We start from the raw sequence: 20,663 nt of genomic DNA on the forward strand, positions 1-20,663 counted from the left end.
TGTGTGAAAAACTTGTACATGGATGTTCATAGCAACATTGTACATAGTGATCAAAAAGAGGAAACGACCCAAATGTCTATCAGCTAATGAACGGATGAACAGAATACAGTGTTTCCATACAGTGTATTTAGCCATGAAAAGTAATGAACTGCTGTGACAGAAACTACAACATGGATGGATGAATCTTGAAAACACACTAAATGAGAGAAGCCAAACACATAAGATCGCATTATATGAATGATTCCATTTATATGAAATGTCCAGAATAGACAAATCCATAAAGATAGAAAATGGATTGGGGGGAGGGGAGCATTAGGAATGACTGCTAGAGGGTATTGGGTTTCTTTTGGATGTGGTAGAGATGTTCTGCAGTCAGATAGTAGTGATGGTCGCACATTGTGAATATGCTAAAAACCACTGAATTGCGTCCTTTAAAATGGTGGGTTTTGTCATGTGGGTTTTATATCAGTTTTTTAAATTGAGAAGAAAAAACAGTGTTTGAGTCAAATGGGACATTGTTTGCTGTAGAACAGAATGAGTAGGCTGTGAATCTAGACAAAAAATCCCCACCTCTCTGAGACCTTATGGGAATTACTTTGACTTGACTTGTCTTTTGTAAAATGGGGAAGATATTACTGAGGTCTTGGACTTGTTAGGTTTAAAAGTGATAAATATAAATTCTAAGGAGCAGCAACTGACCCTCCATAGGCATTCACCCATCTTTAGAGTTGGGGGCCAGCCAGTGTTCTTCCTTATATTCTGCACCTTCTTCCCTGTAATTAGGTAAGTTAAATGACAGATCCAAGGTCATATTTAGTCTTAGTGGTTCCAGTGTTCTCATTTTTTCTGTAACCTCATGGTGCCTTGTAAATCCAAGGTTTGTGTCTTTTAGTAATAACTTTTTCTGTGGCTCTGTCACAGATCGTCAGGCATCGTGCTCGTTGCATGGGTAAGTCACACAGCCTAAAAGCTTGCGGCTCCCCAGAAGCATCTCTCACACATATTTACTGGTTTTTTATCTCATTGGGAAATAATATTACTATTTTACCTTTGGTGTTGTTGATGGATGTGATTTACACGTAAGACTAAAGAGCACCTTTAAAATTAACTGCAGGGGTGACTGGGTGGCTCAGTCACTTAAGTACTTGGCTCTTTTTTTCAAGTCATAGTGTCACAGTTCATGGGATCAAGCCCATGGCAGGCTCTGTGTTGGCAGCTCCGGGTCTGCTTGGGATTCTCTCTTTCTCTGCCCCTCCTTCACTCACATGTTTTCACTGCCTCTCTCTCTCAAATAAATGAATGTTTAAAAAGTAAAATTAGCTACAGATCAAATATTCATTGTACAGCCAGACTTCTTTCCTCAGTTTTGAACATGAGCAGGTGCATATGCAAGCAAGGTTGATTTTTGACAATATTGTCTATTTTGTCTTAATATTCAGTCTGTCAAACATGTATGGAATACATCACCATGCTAGGCACTTTGATAAATATAGGGCATATACCCTATACATAAATTGTGGTTTAGGTCCTTGGGTTTATAATCTTTTGAGGAGAGAGAATTGCATAAACAAAATGTGATAATGTAATGAGTATATGGGGATGCTTCATTCTAATAGAGGGACATTTGGCTTGTTTGGAAGAGGTGTGGAAAGGCTTCATCATGGATATAAAACTTGGCTGATTCTTGAAGGATGAGTAGAGTTTCTCCTAGCCAGCATTTTTGGAGGTCATAAAATTAAGGACACAGATAAGGAGGAAAACGCATGTTCAGTATGCATTTGCTTAAAATTTTAAAATTTTTAACTTTTATTTAAAAGTGTTAGCAATGTTAAACTATAATGAAAGGACTTTAGAACAGAGGTTATAATGATATCCACCTACAGTACTAATTAAACTGGTTATGGGACTACTCAGGGTTTTCATTTCTTCTTGTGTTAGTTTTAGGAAGTCTTTTTCCTCTAGAATTTTGGATTTACTGACATAGAGTTTATGTTTATGCCGTGTTAAATTATGTTTCAGTATACAGCATATGATACTTTCCCCATTAAAGTTTTTTTATTTCTAAAATTAATACAAGTAAAATGGATTCCTTTTTGTGCATACAGTTTCAGTGGATTTTAATACAGAGAGATTCAGGTAAACACCATCACAACCAAGACTTAGAACCATTCTGTCACTGACCTACGTACCCTCAGTAGTCACACCCAGCCACCCAGCCCTATTCTCTGGCAGCCACTACTCTGTTCTCAGTTACTATAGTTTTATCTTTTCAGGAATGCTATATAAATGTAGTGTCTGTGTGGCTCAGTGCTTAAGCGTCCAACTTTGACTCAGGTCATGATCTCATGGTTCAAGAGTTCGAGCCCTGTGTTGGGCTCTGTAACTGCACAGAGCCTGGAGCCTGCTTCAGATTCTGTGTCTCCTCTCTCTGCCTCTCCCCACTTGTGCTCTCTCTCTCTCTTAAAAATAAATAAACATTTTTAAAAATCATAAAAAGTTTTAAAGGAATGTTACATTTTATAATATTGGAATCAAATAATGTATAATATTTTGAAACTGACCTTTTTTTATACAACATGTTGCTTTTGAATTTCATTGAAGTTGGATCAATGGTTAGTTCCTTTCCGTTGCTGAGTAGTAGTATTCCATCATATGGGTGCACCACAGGTTAGTTAACATTTTTGGTGATTATGAATAGAGCTGCTGTAAATGTACACGTATGGGCTTTTATGAACATAAGTTTTTATTTATCTAGAGTAAATATCTATGGGATTGCTGAGTCATGTGACAAATGTAATTTTAACTTGATAAGAAACTTCCAAATTGTCTTCCAGAACAACTATACCATTTTGAATTCCCATCAGCATGTCTGAGTGTTTGGTTATTCCACGTCCTTTTTTCATCAAATATTGTCAGTATTTAACTCTTTAAATTTTGAAATAATTTTAGATTTACACAAGAGTTGCCAGTCCCCCCTAGTGTTAATATTGCACATAACTGTGACACTTTCTTAAAACTAAGACATTAACAGCAAGGGGAATCTGGATGGCCCAGTCCAGTAAGTGTCCAACTCTTGATTTCTGGCTGAGGTCATGATCTTGTGATTCATGAGATCGAGCCCTGTGTCAGGCTCTGTGGTGCTTTGGGACTCTCTCCCTCCCTCGCTCTCTCTGCCCCTCCCCCGCTGTGCACACACACTCAAAATAAATAAATAAACATAAAATTTTTTAACAGTACTATTAACTAAACTGGACTTTATTTGGATTTTACCAGCTATGTACTTTTTCTGTCCAAGATCCAATCCAAGATACCATATTACATTTAGTCGGCCGTGTCTCCTTAGTCTTCTCCACAGTCTGTGGCAGTTCTCAATCTTTCCTTGATTTTCAAGACTGATGCTTTTGGAGAAGACTGGTGAGATTGTAGAATGTCCTTCAATCTAGGTTTGGCTGATGTTTCCTCATGATTAAACTGTGGTTATGAATTTTTGAGAATACCACTGAGACGACTTGTCTTTCTTATCACATTGCATCAAGGTTATATCATGCCAACGTAATTTATCTTGAGTGATGTTTATGTTTGCCAGGTTTCTCCACTCTAGAGTTATTATTTCTCCCTCTATATATTTCTTCATTAGAAGGTCTTTTCTAAGTCCAACTCAACTTAAAGGGAGGAACATTTAAGTCCACTTCCTTGAAGGAGGCATACCAAATAATTTGTGGACTGTGTTAAAACCACCAGAGTAATCAGTGAATAGATACTTAGAGGCTATGCAGATAATCCTGTTTGTCCTAAAAGTTTTGCTCACCAAGTTTAGCATCTGTCAGTGGATCTTGGCTGCAGTACTTAACTGTTGCTGGTCCTATTTGCTATTTCCTTCTGAATGTGTATGTAAGTTGGAATTCTTATGTAGGGAAGATTTTCAAATTTTATTTAATTATTTATATAGTGTGGACTCATGAGTATTTATTTTACTCTTTAGGGTTACAATTGAATTCCACTGTTCCATCATTCAAGCATTGGCAATGTTACTCTTTCAGATTGGCTCTCCTGTCCCTTCGACTACAAGATTTGCCCGGCTGTTTATTTTTCCTGATCCATTCCTTTTATTGGAGAAAATTACTGAGAAACCCAAGATTTGGGTGTTGCTACTTGTTGACACTGCTTCTAGGTGCTTTCAGTGGACAGACTTAGAAATTTGCATTTGGTAATATTCACTCTTTTGTGGTGTACAGATCAGTGGGTTTTGACAATGCTTAAAGCAATAAATCCACCTCTACAGTATTACAAAGAACAGTTTCGTTGCTTGGGGCAGTCACTCCTCTGCTCTCTCTTTATGGCTTGCCTTTTCTAGAATGTACTATAAATGGAAATATATATTATGTAGTGTTTTGGATCTGGCTTCTTCACTTAGAATAATAAATTTAAGATTCATCCGCGTTGCTCAAGTCAGTAGTTTGTTTTCCATTGTGTGGGCTTGTACCACTGATTAGCCGTTCACCTGTTAGACATCTTGGTTGTTTTAGTATTTTCACAATTATGAATAAAGCTGCTATCAGCTTTTCACCTATGGTTTTTGTGTGAACATTGGTTTTCACTTCACTTGAATAAAATACCTAAGAGTGAGAATGCTGGGTTGTGTGCTATTTAATTTTATAAGAAACAACCAACGTGTTTTCCCAGATGGCTATATACTGTGTTCATTCCCATCAGGAATGAATTAGTTTCTGTTATTCTACAACCTCACCAGCTTTTGGTATTCTGTTTTTTAGTTTTTTATTTGAACCATTTTAGTAGATCTGTAGTATATTTCATTTTTATTTATTTTAACTTTTTTCCCTAATGACTAACAATATTGTGCATCTTTACATATGCTTATCCATAGATCTTTTGCAAAATGCCCTTTCAGATCTTTTGCCTGTTTGTTAATTGGGTTGTTCTCTTACTGTTGAGTTCTTTATATATTATACATATAAGTCCTTTTCGTGTATGTGATTTGCAAATATATTTTCCCTATCTGGCTTATTTCTTCATTCTCTTAACAGTGTCTCTCACAGAGGAGAAATACTTTAATTTTTTTTATTATTTGTTTTTAATTTTTTTATGTCTTTTATTTATTTTTGAGAGACAGAGAGAGACAGCGTGAGCAGGGAAGGGTCAGAGAGAGAGGGGGACACAGAATCTGAAGCAGGATCCAGGCTCTGAGCTAGCTGTCAGCACAGAGCCCGACGTGGGGCTCAAACCCACGAACTGTGAGATCATGACCTGAGCCAAAGCTGGCCGCTTAACCGACTGAGCCACCCAGGCGCCCCAAGGAGGAGAAATACTTTAATGTTAAGTCCAGTTTATCAATTTTTTATGGGTTGTGCTTTTGCTATTATGTTTTAAGACCTCTGACTAATCCTAATTCTTGGCCCCTGGATCACAAGATTTTCTTCTAAAGATTTGAAAGTGTTACATTTTGTATTTAGATCCAACATCTATTATGATTTTTTTTTTTTTTTTTTTTTGAGAGAGCGAGCACGTGCCCATGAATGAGGGAGGGACAAAGAGAGGGAGAGATACAGAGGATCTGAAGCAGGCTCTGCAGTATCATTGCAAAACCCTACCTGGGACTCACGAACTGTGAGATCATGACCTGAGCTGAAGTCGGACGCTCACCCGACTGAGCCACTCAGGTGCCTCCATTATGAATTGTTTTTTGTATAAGGAGTGTGAAGTTTAGAGTGAAGTTCATGATTTCGCATATGGATGTGCAAATGTTCTAAAAACTTTTATAGAAAAGATTACCTTCTTCCTATTGAACTGCTTTTATACCATTGTCAAAAATCAATTGGCCAATTTGTATGGATCTATTTCTGCACTTTCCATTCTGTTCCACTACTTACCCCTTTGTCAGTACCACACTGTTTTTAATAACTGTAGCTTTGTAATAAATAACTTAAGATTAAATAGTGTGATTCCTCCAGCTTTGTTTTTCTTTCTCTAAGCTGTTTTGGTTAATGTTCATTCGGATTTTTTTTTTTTTTTGGTCTGGCAGTCTCTATTTTTATCTGGATAGTTTATTTCATTTATATTGAATATAATTAGTCATATTTCAGTTTAGCTTTTCTCACTGTTTATGTTCTGAGGTTTTTTCCTTATCTTCTCTTTTTTTTTTGTTCTTTTTATCATTCCACTTCCCCCCTCTTTCTAGTTTTGAAACACATAGTCTTTTTGTTGTATAAGTAGGTACCATTGTAGGTATTATAACTTGGAGCCATAGTTGACCAAAGTCAAATATTAATATTAATGGTTGCTTGAACTTTTCCATAGTTTTTCTCTTTTTTTGCTCTTTCTTTTTCAACACAAACCTTCCAGATGGGATTATTTTTTAAAATTTTTGTTTTTAATGTTCAATTTTTTTTAAATTTTTTTTTAATGTTTTATTTATTTTTAATACAGAGAGAGACAGAGCATGAGAGGGGGAGGGGCAGAGAGAGAAGGAGACACAGAACTGGAAGCAGGCTCCAGGCTCTAAGCTGTCAGCACAGAGCCTGACGCGGGGCTCGAACCCACGAACGTGAGATCTGACCTGAGCCGAAGCCGGAGGCTTAACCGACTGAGCCACCCAGGCGCCCCTTTAATGTTTAATTTTGAGAGAGAGACAAGAGCCTGAGCCGGGGAGGGGCAGAGAGAAGGAGACACAAAATCTGAAGCAGGCTCCAGGCTCTGAGCTGCCAGCACAGAGCTCGAGGTGCAGCTTTAACTCACAAACTTTGAGATCATGATTTGAGCTGAGGTCAGATGCTCAACCGAGCCACCCAGACATCCCGGTATTTATTATTTTTTATCTTTTTTTATTTTTAATGTTATTTTATTTTTGAGAGAGAGAGAGAGCATGAGCAGGGAAGGAGCATAGAAAGAGGGATACACAGAATCTGAAGCAGGCTCCACGCTCTGAACTGTCGGCATAGAGCCTGATGCAGGGCTCTAACTTACAGACTGAAATCATGACCTGAGCCGAAGTTGGATGCTTAACCAACTGAGCCATCCAGGTGCCTCTTATCTTCTTTCTTTAGAGATCTTTGCTGGATGTAGACTTTGAATTTGGCAGAATTTTTTCCTTAGCACACTAAAGGTATTAAGCTGCCTTCGGCTTCATTGTTGCTTTTGGAAAATCAGCTGTTCTGCTGTTGCTTCTTTGAGTGTAATCTAACTTCTCTGCTTTTCAGATTTGTCTTTGTCATTTCTACTGCTTTATTATTGTATGTTTAGTTTTGGATTTTTTTTAATTTAGCTTCTTTGGAATTTGTTGGCTTCCAGAATATGGTTGTGTCTCATTGCTTCTGGGAAATTTTCAACTGTTACACCTCTTTCAAATATTGCCCTTGCACTGCCCCATTTTCTCCTTTTCTTCTGGTACTGCTCAAAAGTATATCAAACTATTTCACAGTATTATTTCTTTCTTGCTATTACATAGTTTTGACCTTTCTGCTACATTGTGGATAATTACTAACCTGTTTTCCAGTTCCTTAGTTTTGTCTTCAACTTTGTTGAATCTACTCTTAAGTCAATTCATCTGTTATTTTTTATTGCTTCCTAAACGTTCTATTTTGTTCTTTTTACTTTTTGAAATCTGTTACTTTCTAGAGTGTCCTGTTCCTTGCTAGTATTCTGAAGCTTATCTCATATTTCTATAAGCATAATCAACATGGTTATATTTTTTAATTACTAAAAAAGTTTTTTAATGTTTATTTTTGAAAGAGATAACATGCAAGCAGGGTGGAAGCAGAGAATCTAAAGCAGGCTTCATGTGTTCGTGAAGCCTGATATGGGGCTCAAACTCATCAAAGTGTGAGATCAACATGGTTGTTTTGAGTTTGAATTTGTTAAGATCAGAAGTCTCTTAAGTCTTTTCTTGGTTTTTTTTTTTCCTGCCAGTTCTTATGCTTGTAGTCCTTTCCTTTAAATACCTAGAGTTATCTTTGATTACAGGCTGAATATTAAATTTGAAAAATTATTTGTAGGAACCATCCGAGGCCTGTAATAGCAAGGTACATTTTTCCCCCACCGAGAACCTGCTCATGTCAGGTATCTGGACATTCCAGGTCCAGGAACCATCTTAAAACAGGTTTTTTTAATCTGATTCTCCCTCGGTAGAGTTGTATTTCTTTCCTGGGTCTTCCACTTCCCATTCACTCTCACCCTGAGGTTTTAATCCTCTGAAGTCAGCTTATTAGCAGGTCTCCTATTAGACTCCTTCCCTTGTTGAGAGCCCTTGCTTTGGTTTCTGTCAGAACAAAATTCTAATTTTCAGGGATCAACAAAGACCCTTTGGGGCGCCTGGGTGGCTCAGTTGGTTAAGCCTCCGACTTCGGCTCAGGTCATGATCTCACGGTTCGTGGGTTCGAGCCCTGCGTCGGGCTCTGTGCTGACAGCTAGCTCAGAGCCTGGAGCCTGCTTCCGGTTCTGTGTCTCCCTCTCTCTCTGACCCTCCCCCTCTCATATTCTGTCTCTCTCTGTATCAAAAAAAAAAACAAAAAAAAAAAACAAAGACCCTTTGGGCTTGCTTGCTTCTCTAGGTTTTCATTTTCTCTTCACTGTAGGCATTGTTTACATGTTTTATTTAAGAGAGAGAATGAGGATGTGTATATGTGTATGTGAAAGTTTGTTTTGTGTGTGTGTTTAATCCGTTCTCTTTAGCTATTCTCAGTGGGAAGATTGACCCAAATAACCTAGCCCGTTACTGAAAACAGGAAAATTACCTGCAAAAATATGGGTTTCTTAATTTGAGAAGCTCCAATTACACTTTTCATGGATCTACACCTGCTAACTATTTATTTGTACTTTCTAGGTGTTTTGCTTTGTGACCTTTGCAGTGGAACTTATTTGTATACAGAGTGCAGAAAGGAAGAGAATGAGATCTGAATTGTAGTGGTTATGAGTTTAAAATTTTTTTAAAGAACATATAGTAACGGTCTAGTAGAGTATTCTCTAGTGTTCTTCAAATCAAGATATAAAAAGATTTCTCAGGGGCTCCTGGGTGGCTCATTGGGCTGAGCATCCAACTCTTGATTTTGGCTCAGGTCATGATCCCAGGGTCGTGGGATCCAGCCCTGTATTGGGCTGTGTTGGGCTCTGCACTGAGTGTGGAGCCTACTTAAGATTCATTCTCTCTCTCTCTCTCTCTCTCTCTCTCTCTCTCTCTCTCTCTCTCTGCGCCTCTCCCCCGCTTGCCCCCATCCCCCGAATTAAAAAAAAAAAAAAAAGGATTGCTAATCTAATGTGCTTCTTATAAGGAATGACATCTTTGGTAATTTTAGGGTATAATGTTACAGGTCTTTAAAATTCTTGTTTAAAGTCTTGTGCTTTTCAGTTTCTTGTTTTGCTGTTTTTCATCCGAGTGATTCGTATGCATCCTTTGAAACTAAGCTTAGATCTTATTTTTTCCCTGGCAGCTTTCCCCAGACTTTGAGGTACTCAATAAATATTTGTTGAATGAATGATAATGGGTTGGTGGGTGACTTAAATTCACTTCAATTCCTGCAGAGCATCTTAGACTTAATTCTTTCAAGCACTAATCTCTTGAGATTGTGATGGTCTGTTTTCTTTGTCAAGGGCAGAGATAGTATCTCTTTATTCTCCAGGGCCTAGAGAAATAATCCCTTCCTGGCAATAGGCACACATTTCCTGGTACATAATAATTGTTTAATAAATGTTCACTGAGTGAACATTCTGCTCTTGATTTGAAAGGAAGAGAGGATGGGAAATTACGGGGAACTATGGACACGTGATACAAGTAATTCAGATTCTGTTAACCACTGCTTTTTTGTGTTCATTTCATTGCCACTTTGAAAGTAGAAAAGGCAAGTTTGTGTGACTAAATGTTTGTCTTTGCTTCTGCAAGTTGCAAGTATCTAGTTCTGTTCTCCCTGAGTTTTTGTTCCACAAATTCTGATTCTCTGCAGCAGTGCTGAAAAGGTGTTGTTTTCCTTATAGAATTGCATTTCTTCTGAACACGCAGTCCTAAATCATGCAGTCAGTGCAATATATCAGTGCAATATAAGCACATTCCTCATTCCTCACCATAGAAATCTTTGCCCTTTCTAAATGATTAGGGGATCTTACTCATTCACTATGGCTGATCTAGGGATGGGAGAGTTTGTTTTGTTTTGTTTTTAAGTTGGAGACCCTCATAAACATTAGGGTTAAAAGAACTAGTAAAACTGTATTGAAGTTTGGAAACAGACTTAACTTTTTAAATTTAAACTTCCAAAATAATCTTTTCCAGTTCCTCTGGGAAATTTATCTATAAAAATGCATTGGCACAGTGATTAATCAGACATGCAGTTTTCTGTTTTTGGATCATTTACTAAGCCTCTAATTTTCTTTTTAGTTGCCAGATTGAAAAACAGAAATCACATGGAGTAGAAGAGATTAGAGGGAGAGATTGGCTGAGGAAGGCAAGAGGAGTTTTTATTGAAATTAATTAGTTCTATATTCCATTTATGTTGATAAACCTGTGATTTTGGCAGTACATGTTTTAGCCTCATAGATATAGTCTTCATTCCCTTGCGTTTTATGAAAAATAGGTCAAACAGAGCCATATAACTGGCTTTGGTTGTAGGTGTGGCCTGACTTTAGTAGAGAAAATTTTATGGACAAGATAATTTTTCAGTTGATGAATTGGCTTCTATTAGGCTAAGCATGAACAAACAAAACATGAGCATGTCTTCAGAGTCAGTCCAAAGGCTCTTAGTCCTTACAAAATTGTTAACTGCTAAAGTTATACCGCCTTTTATGCAATTATATGAGACAGTAAGATGAAGTTAGGTCATTTAAAATGGAAATTTTTAGGAAAGTTAATACTTTTTCTGCAAGTCAGAATTTCTTAGGGTATATGATGAACACTAGACAGGACGATTGACCTTCAGGATATCTAGGACTCAGGTACTTTCCCCAACTTGTAAACAGCTGTTGTAAAAATGGCTAACATCAAGTTTCTCCAATATTCTCTTACTTTTAACTGTGGCCCTGTTACTGAACAGAGGAAGCGATAATACTGGGGGAGAGAGAACATGAATGCAAAGGGAACAGCTCAGGAACCCTTGAGTCAGTCTTCGGGTTCTCCTGGCTTTGTACCAGATAGCCAGAATAGGGCTGCCCTACCTTTTGGAGGCACATTTCATTTTCATTTCGTCTTTAAAAAAAAAAAACAAAAAACCAATCTTGATTTGATCAACAAATAATATTTTGTGAGGACCCTACAAAATGCGGAGCCTTACACTGGGTACTATAAAGCCAAAAGATAAATCAGACATGGATCTTGACTTCAGAGGGCTAAGTGTCTAATAAGGAAATTAAGGTGGGTGTGTATTTTAATTTTTTAATGTTTATTTATTTTTGACAGAGCAGGTGAGGAAGGAGCAGAGAGAGAGAGAGAGGGAGACACAGAATCTGAAGCAGGCTTCAGGCTCTGAGCGGTCAGCCTGGAGCCCAACATGGGGCTCGAACCCACAAAGTGTGAGATTATGACCTGAGCCATAGTCAGATGCTTAACCCACTGAGCTATCTGGGTGCCCCCAAGGAAATTAAGGTTTGAAGACTATTGTATATGAGATAGAAAGTGATCAGTTCTAGGGGAATGAAGACCTGAATCTTGTAGGTCAGCCACCTCAGCTTTGAATCCCAACTCTCTCCTAGATATTCATGGCCAAGCCTTGGAAGTTATTTAGGCTGTTTTCTTATCTGTAGATTACGGAGAGAAATGCCTGCCTCATAGAATTGTTGAGAGGGTTAGCTGAGAGGCTCTTAGCTCTACATTTGGGATATCTAATTGCTCAGTCAGTATCTTTTAATGTCTCATCCATTTTAACCTTAAGTCCAAAACCTGACTTATGAGCTGTCTTCCAAAATGTTTTCTATCTCCATAAATGGTATCTATCAACAGTCTTTCTAGCCAGAAATCTAAAAGTCACCTCCCGCTTTTTACCTAATTATCCAGATCACCCTGAGCTATTGATTTTACCCCATAAATTTTGTTCCTCAAATTTGTGCGCTTATCTCCATTGCTTCCACCATTGGTCAGTCTTTTGTCATTTTTCCTGCATAAGTCACTATTAACGGCCTTCTTTCTCCCTAAATCTATTCCTCTGCCTCTCCCACATCCAGCCAGGGTAAACTTTTCAAATTGTACACATAGGTCACTTTTCTGCTTAAAACTCAACAGTGAGAGACGCATGGGTGGCTTGGTTGGATAAACGTCCAACTTTCGATCTCAGCTTGGGTCTTGATCTTGAGGTCCTGAGTTCAAGTCCTGCATTGGACATGAATGTAACCTACATAACAAACAACTCCTCAGTGAGTTTCCATTATCCATAATCTGCAGATAAAATCTTAAAGACATATTTGTCTCACCCTTGTTCTGCCTTGCTTGTTATTCTTTTCCCAAGGCCTAGCAGAATTTCTTTTCCATAGTAGATGCTCATGTACTTAAGGGATGGGCAAAGGAAGGGACGTATGAAAGAACCAGTCAATAATTGAGAAATTTAGGCCATCCCTTTATTTCTTTCTTGTTAGGCTGTATATGAACACACACATTTACAGAGGTTGCAAATGAAATACTATTTTTGAATAAAATGTTTATTTTTGATGATTTATCTTTCCTATCTTTTGACATCCCCTCTTTATCCCCAGCCAATCACTCTCCCCCCATCCCTCTTTGTGCCATTTTATTTATCTGAGGTTGCTGAGGTATGGTTCAAAGACTCTCTTTTCTTCTCCCTGTATAGTTCATGAAAGAGAACCATTTGAAATTCCTGTGACTGACTCTTACTGTAAACAGATGCTTTGGTATGCATGATAGTGAAGTGAAGCACCTCTCCCTGGTGTTGGAGAACGGCAAGTAGTCCTCCCACTGGAGAATCAAGTCCACCGCTTCAGAAATTAGGTCCCAGCTGATGAGGCACAAGCTGCAAGGGTCAAACAAATACTTGAGAAATCTCAGGGGTTTTCATTAGTGAACAGTCTTGCTCTGCTCTTCACAGAGAATGCCAAGGCCTTAAGAAAGCAGAAGGCTGGGTGAGGAGACTGATAGATATGTGAACTAGTAAGTGGGAGTTGGGAAATGTTTTCCAATGTGACTTATGTGATTTCCTGTGGGGGCGGAGGGAATGAGGTCTCATTTTGTAATGGCACGTCCACCCATGATTTGGCCCTGTGCGGCTAAGAGTTAACTATAGCTTCTGTAATTTTTGTATTTCTTAAAGCATGGTTAAATTGGTAAATAATTATGTTACGTGTATTTTACCAGTTTTTATAAATCACGTTTCAACGAAAAATTCAAATGGTACAAAGAACATCTGTGTCCCCTTTACTCAGATTTACCTATTGTAATATTTTATATTTTACCCCATTTGCTTTATTATGTGAGTGTACTCTTGCGTACTCCTAGTAACCTACCATCTAAATGTTTTTGTCATTTGATCTCACAGTATTGTTTTTTATAACATTTCTCCCCCTCTAGTATAGGATACGGTCTAGGGGTAGGATGTTGTATATAATCATGTCTCTTTAGCCTTCCTTTTTTGTTTTTTATAGTATTGACATTTTTGAAGAGTACAATGTATTCCCTTCCCCCCTTTAAAAAATTTTTTTAATGTTTACTTTTGAGAGAGACACACAGAATCCAAAGCAGGCTCCAGGCTCCAGGCTCCAGGCTCCAAACTGTCAGCACAAGAGCCCGACATGGGGCTGGAAGTCATGAACTGTGAGATCATGACCTGAGCTGAGCCTAAGTCAGCACTTAACCCACTGAGCCACCCAGGTGCCCTTCCCCTCTCCTTTTAAAAGTAGGCTTCATGCCCAGTATGGGGCTTGAACACACAATCCTGAGATTAAGAGTCTGACACTTTACCAATTGAGCCATCCAGGTGCCCTGTCCCCTCACTGCCCCCCCTTTTGTTTTTAATTTTTAATGTTTGTTTATTTTTGAAGGAGAGAAAGACCGAGAGTGAGGGAGGGAGGCGGGGAGCAAAGAGAGAGGGAGACTCAGAATCCAAAGTAGGCTTCTGGCTCCGAGCTGTCAGCACAGAACCCAATGCGGGACTTGAACACACAAATCAGGAGATCACGACCTGAGCCAAAGTATGATGCTCAGCTGACTGAGCCACCCAGGCACCCCTCACTGCCCCTTTTTAATAGAAGCTTCCTCGTTTTCTGTTTGTCCAATATTTCCTTGTAGTTAAGTTGAGGTAACACAACCTTACACAACCTTAGCCAGAAACCTACATAAATAATGTGTTCTCAGGTTATGAAATCTGGAGACTCAATACATTTTTAACTAAATGCAGAGTAAAGGGAATCAACAAAATGCTGTAGAATTCTCTGAAAAGAGATAAATAGATTGGAATGGTCAGGGGAAGACATCACAGTTTACCTATTATGTAGTCTTGGTTTACTCATTAGGTGGAAAGCGTGTTTCTAAAATTTTACCACTTTTCCCTTTATGTCAAATTTTGCATTAGTTCAGGTAACATGTATTACTGTCTTTTACCAGTTTCTTTTAAGGTTCCTTTTGTATTAAATAAGTCAAGAGGAAATTATTACTGTTTTTAAATTTAATGAAATCAAGTATGTCTTTCAAATGGCACAATTTGAAAGATTAAAGATCTACAATTAAGATTAAGAATCTCCTGTTTATTATGCAAGATTGCTCAATGATTTGGATCATTACAAAAAGACATTGAACTTTGATGTATGCATACACGTCTTTATTCCCTTCCTGGTTTCATAACCATTAGAGTCAGGCTAACAGTCCGTACTCCCGGCTTTACCACTGTTCTAGCTTTTAGCAGTCTTACTTGAGCTATACAAAGCTACTCTCAGGGCACCTGGGTGGCTCAGTCGGTTAAGCGTCTGACTTCGGCTCAGGTCATGATCTCACAGTTCGTGGGTTCGAGCCTGGCATCAGGCTTTGTGCTGACAGCTCAGAGCCTGGAGTCTGCTTCATGTTCTGTGTCTCCCTCTCTCTCTGCCCCACCCGCACTTAAGCTCTCTTTCTGTTTCTCTCAGTCTCAAAAATAAGCAAACGTTAAAAAAAAAAAAAAACAACTACTCTTGCCAGTGATTTCTGTGGAATATATAAATGGTAGTAATGTTGATAGGTTTATCCTCAATGCCATTTCCCCCTTCCAGGCTATCTTATAAAGAGCATCCAAACTTTAGATGCGGTAACAAGCTACTTTGCAGAATAGGATTAGAGCCAATATGGTTTTAAGTATGTTTCTTGGCTTTTTTTTTTCCTTTCTCTTTCTTTGTCTCTCTTTTTCTCTTTTTTTTTCTTTTTGTTTTTCTTTCCAGGTAATAGGAAACACTGTGGTTGACACAGTTGGGATCTAGTCATTGGTTAATATGTAGAAGAGGTATATTTGAGGCCATTAATATAAGATGATTTTTTTTCCTTCACATATGCTTTTTAAAAAATAATTCCTTGGCCTTTATGCATTTTGTGTTTGCAGTTTGAAGAAAACAGGTCTGAAACAAGGTCATATCCCAAGCTGCTTCTGAACACATTGACTGCCAGATCTCCAAACATCAAGTCCACCTCCATTCGCCAACCTGTCTGACATGTCGGGACCAGTGCCAAGCAGGGCCAGAGTTTATACAGATGTCAATACGCACAGACCCCGAGAGTACTGGGACTATGAGTCGCACGTGGTGGAGTGGGGGTAATTGTGGCCTTTTACTGCACTGTCCTCACTCAGAGGGTTGATTCTTGTGTATTTGTTGAGTAATTTGTGTTAGGAACCCTTCTTGACTGCATTTATAAACCTCAAAATTAAAACCTGATTTCTGTCATCTTCTGCAGTGAGGAAGCAAGGTATTGCTTTGGCAAATTAACTTTTGATGGACTTACTATTTAAAAATTATTTCCGTCTCTTATTCTTTCCCTGGACTTACATATTCTGGATAAAAGGCTGGTAACAAACAGTTACATGTCAGCTTGTCTCAGCTGAGGGCTTTGTGGTTAGGTGAGAATTAGTACTTGAGCGAGTTTAAAAACCATCCTCTTACATAAAGTATTTTTGAGGTCAGAGAATGTTGTCCCATGATGATACTGAAGGATGAAGCAAGTTTTCCAGAAAGATGTCCTCTTTCTGGTAGAAGCAAAATTAAACCGTTATCACTGTTTACCCTTATCATGAGGCAAGCCATGTGTAACCTGGAATTAAGCCTTAATTCCATTTTGAACAGCTGCAGTCTGCCTCAGTAGCCATGTTTGCCCCTTATTCTCTGTGCAGAATCTTATTTGGATGTTTGTATCTCTTGTCCCAACATGTCGGCATTTAATTGATCAGGTCATGCTTACTGTGATAAAACCATTTTGACATCCAGTGCAAAAGAAAGCAATTTGGAAAGGCATAAAGCTATAGCTCCCACATGCTACATTTTATATCTAGTCATGTGTAATGTAAGTGGTTAAAGATGGTCTCCCAAAATTGACATAAGGAGTCCTGTAATCCTGATTGGGCCATGATTCTTAGTAGTAAATGCAAGGCCTCTGCAAAAGGAGGAACAGTGTGCTTCATAGATACCATCAAGAACCAGCGGTACAATATCAGTAAATGTTGTTATTGATAATCTAACAATTCCTCTCTTGTCACAGGCTTCGAACTCTAGGAATACCTGTGTTTTGCTAAAGAAATTTCAACCACACTCTGAGTGCTTTGCACTTAGTTCTGCTTCAATAACACAAAACCTTCTGAGGTTTGGCATGGCACTGTTTGCTCACATGCATTTGTATTCTGTGCCTGCCACAGGAGAACTCAGTCAGAACTAAGAGTCTGCTCCCCTAGACCTGCCTTAATACACTGTCCGTTGTCCTTACTACCATCTGCCTTGTCTGTTCTTTTGCTTTCCTTTTAGCTGCTTGAGGACAGTGGATGGCTAATTTGTTACATGTTGGATTTTCAGTATCCCCAGCAGGAGTAAGGAGAATTTTGACTTCTTCTTTAAAGCAGTCATCTAAATTGTCATCAGAGGCAGGAAGAAAATATTGGCATTTTCCGTATTTTTTACCTCTGATGTTGCTAGTGGTCATGGAATATGGGTAAAAATAGAGGAAGGGACCCCCCCCCCAACTATGATTCATGATCTGTAGTGTGATTTGCAAACCTCTTACATGGACTGTCCTCAGGGCTTGCCTTGGAGGGCAAGTGGGAAGTCAAGTCTCATGTTTGAAAGCCACTTTTATTTGCAAAACACGTCCATTAAAAATCTGCTTCCAATGTGTGGCTGAATTGAGATACTCTTACGACACAAATTGACTTCCTGCTAGGTGCCAGCACTGGGTCAGGCACAAGAGGACAGAAATACATGAACATTACCCTCCAGGGGAAAGCCGTCTGTTGTCGGATACGAGCACATAACAGGCCTGATAGCAGATAGCTGGGTGTGGGGTGCCGGTAGAAATGAAACTTTGGGATTTGAAAGAATAATTGAAAGGCTTAAGCTTTTCTAATTCTAGGATTTAGAGCATACATTTTTAATTAATGGCCTGATTTTTAAAATACAGAGAAACCAATTTGGGAATTATTTGAAATACCTCTTATTTCTTTCACTCCTTACTGGTGGTACAGTTTTTAAAGTTAATTAGTGCCTTATAGTTTGAACTTTTGAAATCATTGTGACTTTGACTCTTTTTGTTCATAGTAATCAAGATGACTACCAGCTCGTTCGAAAATTAGGCCGGGGTAAATACAGTGAAGTGTTTGAAGCCATCAATATCACAAATAATGAAAAAGTTGTTGTTAAAATTCTCAAGGTGAGTATAAGAAGAAAGAGATTATAATTTCAAAAGTATTTGGAATTTAGGGTTTTTTTGTTTTTTAAGTAATAGTGATACCTTTTTTATTTAAAGTAGCTTTTGAAAAGGTTTTTGTATTGCTTTAACACTTTAATTTTACTCTATCCTATGTAGTTGATAAGAAGATGCTTTTTTTTTTTTTTTTTTTTTTTTTTTTTTTTTTTTTGAGAAAGAGTGCTCAAGTGAGAGGGAGAGAGAGAGAAGTGGGGCTCTTCCGCTGCAGGGCTTGAACTCACTAACTATGAGACCATGACTGAGCCCAAGTCAGATGTGCTTAGCCAACTGAGCCAGCCAGGCCCCCAGAAGAGGTTGTCTTTATTTGACAGATCAGGAAATGGAAGCCAGAGAAGCGATTTGGCTCAAGTCAAACAGCTCAGCTAGATTGTGGCAGAGGAAGGGAGTAAAGTTTCAATCTTTTCTCTCCTAGGTCTTGCCTACTACTGATTTCCTGTATTTTCAGTTATAGTCCATCCTTTTGTTTTCAATAAGTTGTTACCTTTTCTGTGTAAGGATGAGGAGTCACAAATGCAGGCCTTTAAACTTTAGGCAGGCTGTTGCTGTCAGTGCGGCTGGCGTGGTGTGGTGCCTGTGACGGGCACTGCCGCCCGTGCTCCAGCCCCGGCTGGTAGTTGCTTTGCAGGAGTGCAGGTCCGGTGCTGTTCGACACTCTTCTGCAAAAAGAAAGTAAACATTTGTGTTTATATGAAGTCCCCTGGCTTTTAAATGTTGGCTCAAGAATTTTAAAAAACACTACCCGGGCTCCTGGGTGGCTCAGTTGATTAAGCGTCTGACTCTTGATATTGGCTCAGGTCATGATCTCATGGTCCGTGAGGTCAAGCTGACAGCACTGAGCCTGCTTGTTATTCTCTCTTTCTCTCTATCAGCCCCTCCCCTGCTTGCTCTTTTCCTCTTTCAAAATAAACAAACATTTAAAAAAATAATAATAAATAAAAACACTGCGGGCCAGATTTGCCAATGGGCTACCGATATGCAACTTGTTAAGTTACTTATAACTGTATTGTACACTCTCGTATGACAAGAACTTAGCATATAGTTCCTTGGTATAGGGATTTTTCCATATTTGATACTGAGAAGCAAAGGTTCCCTTACTTTCTCAAGGTACAGGCACCCATATTATGCCAGTAACTTTTAGGTAGTTAAGCCTAAATAACAAAAAAAATGTTTAATAACGTGGGTGCCATTTCAAATGTTATACACTGGGGCACCTGGACGGTTTAGTCAATTAAGTGTCCAGCTCTTGATTTCAGCTCAGGGTACAGTTTCACAGTCTGTGAGGTCAAGCCCCGAGTCAGGCTCTGCACTGACAGCACAAAGCCAGCTTGGGATTCTCTCTCTCCTTCTCTCTCTCTGCTCCTCCCTCACTCGAGCACATACACCCCTGCTTGCCCTCTCTTTAAATAAATAAACACTTTATAAAATAAAAAAAAATGTGCAGAGCCTCCTTGAGATTCTCTCCCTCTCTTTCTGTCCCTCCCCTGCTTGCTCTCTCTCTTTCTCTCAAAATAAACTTAAAAAATAAAACCCAAGGTGACTATTGATCATGAAATTTGGTAACCACTGATCTTGTTGATAAAGAGTTGAAACATACTTAAAACAATTTCTGAGAATTACATGCAGTGTAGCAATAGCCTGGGGTGACCTACACCCTAGGAAAGAGCTGCATGGTCCAGTGTAGCAGGTATGGGCCACATGTGGCTTTTGAGCATTTCACATTGACTTATATGCTGAAATGATAAGGTTTTGCATATATTTTGTTAAATATATTAAAATTAATTTGGTCTGTTTCTTTACTTTTTTTTAATGTGGGTACTAGAACATTTAAAATATATATGTGGCTTGCATTGTATTCCTTTTGGACAGGCACTGTTTTAGACTATTTAGAAGGAAGGCGTTGTGGAGGGGGTGCAGTTGGACCAAAGCTCTCCTCAGAAAAATGAAAGGGATTTCTGTACGAGAACAGATGTAGAAATGACAGGTGAGGACAAAGAAAGAGGAAGATACACTCCAGGGATTCTCTAGAATGGTCTTTTTTAAATGGACAGAACAGTTCATTTATAGGAATATTGGTGATAAAGCTAGGCAGATATTATGGGTTAGGTCCCAGCCATATTCTGAGATATGTACTCTTTGTATCAGTCATTTTTACCCATAGTGAAAGGCTTAGGGAACCCACAGTCCCACAGCCAGCAGGTAATGAAAGCGGGATTCACATTAGGTAGTCTGACTCCAAGGCCCACATTTAACCACTGTTACGCTGCACAAAGATGTTTTGGTCATCCTTGCTGTTGGTCCTGACTTCCCCTCTATAGGGTGGGGGAAGTCTATAGACGTAAAAGGAAGGAATGGAAAGAGCCCATGTTTCATCCTAATTGTCAGAGACTTGTGCAAGATATAATTTAGTATTACTAACAATACAGTCCTTGTAAGTTAATATGCTAAGATTGATGACTGGAATTAAATACTAGTTCTGCAGAGGTTTGGTCTTTGGGATGAAAATCTTGTTTTCTTTCAATTCCACGTTTGCTAAGTGCCCACAGAACGCTGGCACAGGGCTAGGAGAAGGAGGCTCAGAGACGGGATGGACGCATATCCTTCCTTCAGAGAGCTCCTAAGCAGCCATTTATTTATTACATGTACATGTTGAAATACTCTGCAATAATTCCACTGATGTGCTTTTACCCTTTCAGCCAGTAAAGAAGAAGAAAATCAAGCGTGAAATAAAGATTTTGGAGAATTTACGAGGCGGCCCCAATATCATCACACTGGCAGACATTGTAAAAGACCCCGTGGTGAG

General features: G+C 38.8%; 1 protein-coding gene across 2 annotated transcripts in view; it reads left to right on the forward strand.

The window, feature by feature from the left end:
- The window catches only part of CSNK2A1 (casein kinase 2 alpha 1), a 59,210-nt gene that overhangs the window by 13,414 nt on the left and 25,133 nt on the right, over window positions 1–20,663 (forward strand). For both annotated transcript variants that reach the window (XM_029916438.1, XM_029916437.1), the window contains exons 2-4: window positions 15,501–15,710; window positions 17,695–17,806; window positions 20,557–20,658. In XM_029916438.1, the coding sequence (XP_029772298.1) occupies window positions 15,610–15,710; window positions 17,695–17,806; window positions 20,557–20,658 (315 nt within the window). In that variant the 5' untranslated portion in view covers window positions 15,501–15,609. The remainder of the gene's footprint in view (window positions 1–15,500; window positions 15,711–17,694; window positions 17,807–20,556; window positions 20,659–20,663) is intronic.

The sequence above is a fragment of the Suricata suricatta genome, chromosome 12 (genome assembly GCF_006229205.1).
Source record: "Suricata suricatta isolate VVHF042 chromosome 12, meerkat_22Aug2017_6uvM2_HiC, whole genome shotgun sequence".
NCBI classification, from domain to species: Eukaryota; Metazoa; Chordata; class Mammalia; order Carnivora; family Herpestidae; genus Suricata; species Suricata suricatta.